Source organism: Sceloporus undulatus, chromosome 5 (assembly GCF_019175285.1).
Source record: "Sceloporus undulatus isolate JIND9_A2432 ecotype Alabama chromosome 5, SceUnd_v1.1, whole genome shotgun sequence".
NCBI lineage: Eukaryota > Metazoa > Chordata > Lepidosauria > Squamata > Phrynosomatidae > Sceloporus > Sceloporus undulatus.
The window spans coordinates 98,998,398-99,008,417 of record NC_056526.1 but is presented as its reverse complement, the minus strand read 5'-3'; the positions used below and the strand labels follow the sequence as shown (position 1 = coordinate 99,008,417).

Genomic DNA, 10,020 nt, shown 5'->3' with positions numbered 1-10,020 from the left:
ACAACTTCCGCCGGAAGTCTCGCTTACCGACCGTCGCGAAGCTCCCTCTCCGCTCTCCTGTTCTCGCGATATCTCAGTGGTCCCCAGACTGTGTTCCTTAGGGGATTTTGGACTTCAGCTCCCAGAAGCCCAGGCTATTGGCCGACATGGCTTAGGCTCCTGGGAGCTGGAGTCCAAAATCCCTTTAAGACAATGGTTCCCCAGACTGTGCTCTTTAAGGGATTTTGGACTTCAACTCCCAGAAGCCCAGGCTATTGGCCGCCATGGCTGAGGCTCCTGGGAGCTGGAGTCCAAAATCTTTTAAAGGTCTCGGTTTGGGGGCCACTGAATACTCCTTTTCCAGGACCTGTCCTACATTTTTAGCGGTCCGTCCGGGAAGAATTCCAAAATGTCCTCCCATTTTGAGGAAGAAGAAGGGGGGCAATAGTAATATTTCCTCTACTTTTCCCCCTTTTCTTTTTTCTTTCTTTAGAGGAGTAATACTAGGATGTATATATAAAACTATTAGTTACATGAGCGGAAAGTCAAATAATGCACCAAGATGATGAGGGCGAAGGTTGTTTATATATGATATTATAAGACAGTGAGTTAGGGATTGTTGATTTTTATGATTTCTCCACTATGTAATTGTAATTTTGCTATGTTTTTTGAACCCACCTCAATCCAAATGGGAGAGGCAGGCTAAAAATAAATAAATATTATTATTATCATCATTATTATGCTAGATGTTATAAAATATATAATTATATATTTTTTCTTATTACTGTGTTTTTTATTCTGTAAACTTTATTCTATTTAAAAATAAAAACTTAATTAAAGAAAACTAAAAAACATAGAAAATGTCTTCCATTTTGAGCATCACGAAGAAGCACGAAGTTTACATTTATGAGCGTTTACATTTCCCTTGAACGTCCTACATTTTGCGGTGCCTTGTCCTCCTTTGAGATAAGGATCTTTGCTCACCCCAGTCGGCACTGCAGAAATAATCCGCTTTGGCACCACTTCAATTGCCACTGTTCCATGCTGTGGAAGTCTGGGAATGGTAATAATAATAATAATATTGTGGGTACAGTGATATGTCCAGGTACTTTATGGGTAACGTGGCCATGCCCAAGCCCATCATAGGCATGGCCACATTACCCTGTCTAGGTGCATCATGGGTAATGTTATATCCCCAGGTGCATTGTGGGTAATGTTGGCATGCCCAGGTGCATCATGGGAAAAGGGGGCCACAGGGGATCTGAAGCGAGGCCCAAAGACCCCCATCCAGCCTAGTCACCAGTCGGAGCAGGAAGAGGGAAAGGGTAGTTTGTGGCAGCAGAGTGGAGTCATGGCAATTAAAATGGCGTCAAATCGGATTGTTTCTACAGTGCGGATGGAGCCTTTGGTTCCAAACACACTGCAGAACTACTAATCCAGTTAACTTCCCTGGCTCAGTGATAGGGAATCCTGGGAATTGTAGTTTATTGTGGCCCCAGATAGAGAAGGCTAAATGTTTCACAAAACTACAGTTTCTAGGATTCTCAGGTATTGAGCCAGGCCCAAAACACACTGCGGGAAATAATCCAGTTTGAGACCGCTTTGGCTGCCCTGGCTCAATGTGAATGCTGGGATGTGTAGTTTTGTGAGACATTTAGCTTTCTGTCAGAGAGAGCTCCGGTGCCACAACAACAACTACAATTCCCAGGATTCCCTAGCCCTGAGCCAGGGCAGTTAAAGTGGTCTCAAAGTGGATTATTTCTGCAGTGTGTCAAGGCGGCTTCCGCCTCAGGCAGCCCACTTACCTTCCTCTCCCTCTCTCTCTCTCTCTCCTTGGGCTCTGTAAGGAGTCTGTGTTTTTTCCCCAAGAGGGAGGCGGGGCGCCACAGCTTTTGCTTCGCCGATTGGTGCTCCGAGCTGCCTTTCTCGCGGAAACCCGGAAGTGGTTGGGCGCCGTCGCCGCGATTGGCTGCCTTCGAGGAGGGAGGCGGGGCGAGAGGCGGCTGCTGGCTGGGGCACAACGGGAGCTTTCCAAGATGGCGCCGGCGCGTCGGTGGCGGTCGAGGCGGGGGAGCGCTTCCTGAGCCCCGCCAGCGCCGCCGCTTCCGAGCCCGAGCCCCGCGTCTTGGAGGGCAGGGACGGCCATGGCCACCATGGAGAAGCTGATGAAGGCCTTCGAGTCCCTACGCTCTTTCCAGCAGCAGCAGCAGCAGCAGCAGAGCCCCGCTGCCGGAGCGGAGCAGGCACTCCCTCTGCCGCCTTCCTCCTCCTCCTCCGCGTCCTCCGCTGCTCCGCCGGAGAGCCTTCCAAGAGGCCGTGAGTGGAGGGAAGAAGGAAGGAAGGAAGGGAGGCTGGGGAGTGTGAGGCTGCATCCACACTGGAGACATAACTCGGTTTGGAACCGCTTCAACTCTTTGGCTGCATCCACACTGGAGAGATAACCCAGTTTGGCACCGTTTTAGCTGCACTCGCTGAAGGCTATGGAATTCTGGGAGTTGGAGTTTGTTGTGGGCCCCACAACAAACTCCAACTCCCAGAATTCCATAGCCTTCAGCCAGACAAAGAGTTAAAGCGGTGTCAAACCGGGTTATCTCTCCAATGTGGATGCAGCCTTTGTCTGGCTCAAGGCTATGATATTCTGGCAGTTGGAGTGTGTCCTGGGGGCCCACAACAAACTCCAACTCCCAGAATTCCATAGCCTTGAGGCAGAAAAGCTCGATGCTGTTGAATTCTGGGAGTCGTGGTTTGTTGTGGCACGTCCACACTGCAGAAATAGTCCAGTTTGACATCCTTTTAACTGCCGCGGTTCAGTGCTGTGGGATTCTAGGAGCCGTAGTTTGTTGTGGAGCATCCACACTGCAGAAGTAATCCGTTTCGACACTGCTTTTATTGCTGTGGCTCAATGCTGTGGACTTCTGGGAGCCGTACCTTGTTGTGGCACATCAACACTGCAGGTTATTTCTTTAGTGTGGGCAGAGGAAAGGAAGCATAGGCCTGTTACAGACTGCCCAAATAAAGCTGCTTTGGGTCTCTTTGGAGGTATGCTGTTTAAATGATGCATGCATCCTAAGAATCTGGAAGCTGCACCAAAGCTGCACTCCAGTGCTTAGGAATGGAGTGTGACTTTGATGTGACCTCCGGACTCTTAGGACCCATGCATCATTTAAACAGCATACCTCCAAAGAGACCCAAAGCAGCTTTATTTTGGCAGTCTGTAACAGGCCATAGAAAACAAAGCAAATTTGATGTAAAGCCACATGGGGATAAACATGTGGTTGTTTGTTGTTGTTCTAGTGGTGGTGTGCATTCACGTCGTTTACAGAATTCACAAGGTCTTCTTGGCAAGATTTGTTCAGAGTCAGTTTCTCTAGGCCTGAATGAGTGTCACAGAGGTTTGCACGGCTGCGCAGTGATTTGAACCCTGGTCTCCTGGGAGTCCGAATCCAGTACTCAGATCACTGCACCATCTGGCTCTTGCAGAACTGTTTATGATGTGAGATAGAAGAACTGAATGAAGGCTGTCTTTGAGACAGTTTTTGCTTATTTTTATAGAGTTGCAGGGTTGGTAGAGACCCCCCCAAGGGCCACCCAGTCCAACCCCATTCTGCCATGCAGGAAATCACAATCAAAGTATCCTCAACAGATGTCCATCCAGCCTCTGCTTAAAGACCTCCAAGGAGGGAGACTCCACACCCTTACTGTCAGGAAGTTCCTCCTAATGTTGAGATGGAATCTCTTTTCCTGGAGCTTGCATTTTGTTGCCCAGAACTGAACACAGTATTCTAAGTGCCTGACCAAAGCAGAATTAAGTGGCACCATTACTTCCCTTGATCTGGACACTATACTTCTATTAATGCAGCCTAGAATCGCATTGGCCTTTTTAGCTGCTGCATTACACAGTTGACTCATGTTCAACTGGTGGTCTACTAGGATTCCTACACAAGGCTTCACACGTAGTCTTGTCAACCCAGGTGTCTGCCATCCTATATCTATACATTTTATTTTTATTTTTTCCCTAAGTGCAGTACCTTATATTTCTCCCTGTTGAAATTTGTTAGATTTGGCCCAGCTTTCTAATCTATTAAGGTCATTTTGAATTTTGTCCCTCTCTTCTGGGATGTTAGCTACTCCTAATTTGGTGCCATCTGCAGATTTGATAAGCATGTTCTCTATTCTTTTATCAAAGTCATTGCTAAAGATGTTGGATAGCCCTGGGTCCTGTGGCACTCCACTGGTCACTTCTCTCCAGGATGAAAAGGAGCTATTGGGTTTGGCTATTCAACCAGTTACAAAAAACATTTTACACATAATCAGCAACACCCTTTTCTTCCTTTCCCTCTGTTTAGCTGGAATTTCTTCAACAGCATTGGTAGGTGGTTAAGGAAGTTGGGAGAAATTGAAACCTTTGGGGCAGGGCTAGCATGTCTACCGTAAACAGTTCAGTAAATCCTATAAGGTAAACAGCAGCTGCCTCCAGAATCTCTTATCAAGCATATGTCTTCAGAAAAGCAGAGAAAAGGAGATAAAAAATAAGCCTGTGTCACCACTTAAACCAGCATTAACCCCATACATCTAGTACGTTTGGCCATTAAAATAGAAATTATAAAAGAAGTTTAAGTTGATAAAAGAAAAATGAATGCCTACATGGATTTTGGGAAATAGCAAAATCATTCCATCTTTAGAGGTCTTTAAACAGAGGTTGAATGGACATCTTTCAGAAATATTTCAGTTATGTATTTCTGCAAAGCAGGAGGGTTGGGACGGTGGCCTTTCTGGCTCCTTCCCGCTCTATGATTCTATGACTATTCTATGAATACTGCATGAACAAGTAGGAAAAAAAGCCAGTGAAAACTACTCTGAATAGCTATACAAGAGAATGAAAGGAGGACAGATTAATTCAAGGAAGAAGCAATTGAAGATAACTCACAGTTTTAGAAAGCGAACTGGAAGCTACACTCAAAGTGCTTGGGAGAAGAAAATCACCAGGCACAGATAGCGTATCAGTAGTATGTTGTGAGCCACCTTGGGTCCCTTTTTGATGGCATATCAGGAGGACTGTTTCAGGTAACAGAGACAGAGTCCACTCAAATTGTAACTAAAATCTGTCAACAAATAAGGAAAACAAAAGAATGGCCCACAGACTGGAAAAGTTCAGTATACATTCTGTTCCACAAGAAAGGGGGCACCAGGGAATACAGAACATGGAATAGAAGGAAACACTATCAGATGGATCCACAGCTAGTTAGAAAACTGTGTTCACAGAGTTGTCATGAGTGGTTATGATTCAGACTGGAAGTAGATCTCACCTGGAGTGCCCCAGGATTCTGCCATGGGGCTAACAGTCTTCAGTTATTTTGATGGTAGGGGAGAAGGAAACTTGTGGATGACACAAAATTGGGTGGCAGGAACAGAATTCAAAATGATCTTGATAAACTGGAAAACTTGACTGAAATTAATACAATGAAATTCAGTGGAGACAAATGTAAAATTCTGCATTTCAGCCGAGAAACAAAATGCATAGGTATAGGTTGCGTTAGGAAAGGACATGGCTCAGCCATGGAAAGCCACTGGGTGACCTTGGGCAATTCTCCCTCTCTCAGCCTCAGAGGATGGCAATGGCAAACCCCCCTCTGAACAAACCTTGCCAAGAAAACCCCATGATAGGGTTGATTTAAGGTTGCCATAAGTCAAAATCGTCTTCAAGGCACACAATACCAACAATTTGACTCAGCATTATTACATGTAAAAGGGACCTTGGGATTATTGTTAATCATAAATTGAACATTAGCTAGCTGTGTGATGCTGCAGCAAAGAAGACAAATGCTATTGTAGCATTACTAAAAGCATAGTTTCCAAGTCAAGGGCAGTAATAGTCCCACTATCTTCTACACTGGTCAGGTCTTGTCTGGAGTACTGCATTCAATTCACAGTGCCTCATTTTAATAAAGATATAGACAATTTTCAGAAAATTTAGAGATTTGCAATGGGGATGATAAAAGTGAGAACAGTTTTTCAGTGGAACCAATGGCCTAGTGTAGTGGTGCGGTCTCCTTTTCTGGATGACTTCAAAAAGGTCATTTGATAGCTACATTCTGGGAACGCTCTGGTTGGAAGTCCTGCATTGAGCAGAGGCTTGGACATAGTGGCCCATAGGGCACCTTGCAATTCTGTGATTGCAGCAACAATTGGACCATTGCATTAATCTCCTATGAGAGCAGAATGAAGTTCAAAATTCTACAAAAAAGGCTTTTACCATGTATGGAGTGAGAAATACCAGATGCCCAAGGTGGATTCAAAAAAGGAACTCATTTGAGATGTGGTGCTGGAGGAGAGTTCTGCAGAAATCCTAGACTGCCGAAAAGACATATAAATGGGTCCTAGAGCAAATCAAGCCTGAACTGTCCCTAGAAACTAAGGGGCCATACAGACAGCCCCAAAGGAGTGATGTCCTGAAAACCCTTTCAGCACTGCTGCAGCCCCAATCCAGCGATTTGCAGGTCCAAAAAGGGCTTGCAAAATGCTGCTCTCTTTCAGAGCAGCAAAAGCCACTCTTGCCGTGGCGACCATACTTTCTCAGGGTTTCTTTGGCGAAGCACGTCTAAAGCTGCGCCAAAGAAATGGTGTGACTCTACTTGCTGTCTGGTCAGGTGGGCGCTGTGACACTGGTATTGGGGTGAAGTCAGGGCATATGGCAGGCAGCCCCTACTCCGCCCGATGTTGGCATTTACTGACAGTCCGTTTAGCCCCTAAGATGACTAAATTGAGACTATCATATTTTGGATGTATCAAGGGAAGACATTATTCACTAGAAAAGAATGATGTTTGGCAAGGTGGAGGAGAGTAGGAAAAGAAAAAGACCCTGTTACAAATAGCCCTGAGTTTATAAGACCTAAGCAGCACTATTGATGATAGGGTGAATTGGAAGTCTCTCCTTCATAAGGTCACCAAAGTCAACTTGATGCCAGTTAACAACAAGAGTGGCATATGTATTTGTTCAGAAGAGTCACTTCACCAGTGGCAATCTATGCGGTGCCAAACAGTTGTGATACAGGAATCCTAAAATAATTTCTCTGGATCAAGATGGTATTTTTTTTCTTTTTTCCTATCAGACATCATCCAGTGTTACTGATCTTAGAGGAAGCCAGTAATATGTATCTTAATAACTTGTTTCATTGTGTAATGTTTTAAGTGTGAATTGTTTTCCATAGATGTACTCTTTTAAGTGCTTCATGTGTCATTATATTCCATATAATTTGAAATAAATTTACAGCAAACATGTAAATGGTGGCTAACTACTTCTGTGTAGAATCAAGTTCATGATAATATTGCTCTAGGTCTGATCACACATAAGAATTGAGACTAATTAAGAACTGAAAAGGAAGCAGAATCTTAGATATCTGAAGGTGATGGCCAAGTATTTAAAAGCAAAGCTAGATATAGAAAATATGTCTGTTTTTTTCCGGGGGGGAGACCTATTTTAACTTTAGGGTTTTCAACTTGTAACTGAAATCTAAGAAATATTGTTTCTTATTATAGAAAGAAAGAGCTTTCCACAACTAAGAAAGATCGAGTAAATCATTGCCTAACAATATGTGAAAATATCGTTGCTCAGTCTTTGAGGTAAGTTTTCAAAGATTCTGTTAAGTAAATACTGATTTTAGTGACTAAGTAATATGCAGTCAGTTTGTTTCTTTTTTTAAAAAGTTTAGCTTGTTTTTTAAACGGGACATGTGCTATAGTTTTGCATTTAGTTTCAGCATGAAATTTGGGGAAGATTGACAGACTCACAGTTTTCTCTTGCCACTTATGAATGGAAAAATTAGTCTTGATCAAGGTAAAGGGAGAAAAAACGAGGCAGGCAGTTACTTTTTCATGAGTTCTTGCTCTTGCAAGTACCTTGTGTCAGGCGGAATTAATTTGTGTTCATTTGTTGCTCTGTTCAAATATCTCCCCATTTTTCTGGACTGAGATTGTCTTGTTTTCTTTTGAAGGAATTTTCTTATCTCAATATACTCATCTTCTACTCTGTGAACTTAGTTGAAAAATATTGGGAAATGTGCTTTATTGCAAACTATATTGCAAAAATCCAACCAGTAAAACTTATCTTGTGTTAATTTTTATTTATTCAAGAAACTCTCCAGAATTTCAGAAATTGCTGGGAATTGCTATGGAACTTTTTCTTCTCTGTAGTGATGATGTGGAGTCAGATGTGAGAATGGTTGCTGATGAATGTCTCAATAAAGTAATAAAAGTAAGTTACATTTACCTTTTTGATCTATAAATTGCTAATATAATTTTAAATGTGCCAAACTGTTTTTACATGGTGGGATCATTTAAGATGGAAGAAAACAAAATACCATTTTAGGATTTATATAGTTACAGAGTTGGAAGGACCACCTAGTACACGAGCCATCTAGTACAACCCTATGTCATGCAGAAATCCACAGCTGAAGCATACCTCCAAGAGATGGCTGTCTGACTTCTGTTTAAAGATTTTCAAAGGAACAGTCAACTATGTTCTTGGTTAACCGTTCCCCTTTTGAGCAGCTGTTACCATTAGGACGTTATCCCTTATATTTTACTTCTCTTGCAGTAGTCTTGGAACAGCAGAACAAAAGCTTGTTCCATATTCTTAATTATTTCACTTCAGATATTTAAAAAGGCTGTTATATCACATTTCAGTCTTCTCTTGCCAAGCTAAGAATACACAGTTTTATAAGCTGTTTCTTATGGGGTTTGGTTTCTAGACCTTTTACCATCTTGGTTGACCTGCTCTGGATGTGCTTTAGCTTGTCATTATCCTTTTTGAACTGTTGTGCCCACTGGGCACAGTATTCCAGCTGGGATGTAACCAAGGCAAAAGAGAATAATACAATTGACTGGCAAAATCAGTGATTAAAAGGTAGGGGGGCTGCCACCCCCAGGGGACGTTAGAGGGCTGCACCCTCAGCATAAAAAAATGATATTTTTGCTTGCAAGTGCCCTCTAAGGTGGTCATTTTCACCACATGTTTGTTCTCCATCTGGGCCATTTTACAGCAGGAAGTGAATTGGAAATCTTCCTTTTTAAAAAAAGAAAAAGAAAAGAAGAAGCCTTACCTGGGCCTGAAATGTCCTGGAGGGTTAAAAACGTGGTGAAAATGGCCCCAGCTCCTAAAGGGCACTTTGGGGCTTTTTTCTTTTTTTAAACACTCCCATTGGATCCTGAGAGCTTCGGAAATGGTTTTGGGGGCTGCATGTGGCCTATAGGTTACATTTTGCTCACCCCTGATCAAAACACTGTACTCTAGTTGGTGTAGCCTACAATTGCATTGCATTTTTTGACTCATATTTGTGGTGTACTAAGATCTGTAGATCACACATACTGCTGTCAAGACATGTGTCACCCAACTTAGATTTGTGCATTTGGTTTTTCCTAGTTCAAATTCATTTTGTTAATTTTGACTCAATTCACCAGCCTTTTAAGACCATCTTGATTCTGTGTAGTTGTAATTTATATGTACAGTGGATATACCATATCCACAGGGTTTTGTTTCAGTGATCCCATCCTGGGTACCAAAAAACATGGGTGCTCAAGTCCTCTACCATCTGATATGGCCCTCTGCCATTTTATATACTGTATAAGGAATTAAGCCCGCTTACCACTTTATATTCAGTGTAAGGGCTCACCTGCTTGCCTCCACGTCCTGGCCAAGCTGTCTTAGGGAAGCAGCAGAGACAGCTTTCATCCCACTGTCTAGTCTTATTGGGTCAGTGAGTACATCTGGAATTTTGAAAGACAGTCACAGCTGCAGTGTCTGACAAGTCATGGTTATACTAAATTTCTAGATATCTGACATTTTTACAGGTCAGTACTCATATCCTGCTTGGGAGGGATAAAATAACTTTAAAATAAACCAGAAAGTTCTATCAACAGAGAGAGGTTGTGCCATTTGTTAAGAAAAGAAATTGGCATTATGTTTTATTGCAGACTCTTTAAGCATGATGTTTATAGAATCATAGAGTTGGAAGAGACCACAAAGGTCATTCAGTCCAATCCCCT

General features: G+C 42.9%; 1 protein-coding gene across 1 annotated transcript in view; it reads left to right on the top strand.

Moving 5' to 3' along the window:
- The first annotated feature begins 2,054 nt into the window (after positions 1 to 2,054).
- HTT (huntingtin) overlaps positions 2,055 to 10,020 on the top strand; it is a 182,077-nt gene continuing 174,111 nt past the window's right edge. The window contains exons 1-4 of the mRNA XM_042469645.1: positions 2,055 to 2,218; positions 3,326 to 3,340; positions 7,516 to 7,599; positions 8,110 to 8,230. Of these exons, the coding sequence (XP_042325579.1) occupies positions 2,124 to 2,218; positions 3,326 to 3,340; positions 7,516 to 7,599; positions 8,110 to 8,230 (315 nt within the window). The 5' untranslated portion in view covers positions 2,055 to 2,123. The remainder of the gene's footprint in view (positions 2,219 to 3,325; positions 3,341 to 7,515; positions 7,600 to 8,109; positions 8,231 to 10,020) is intronic.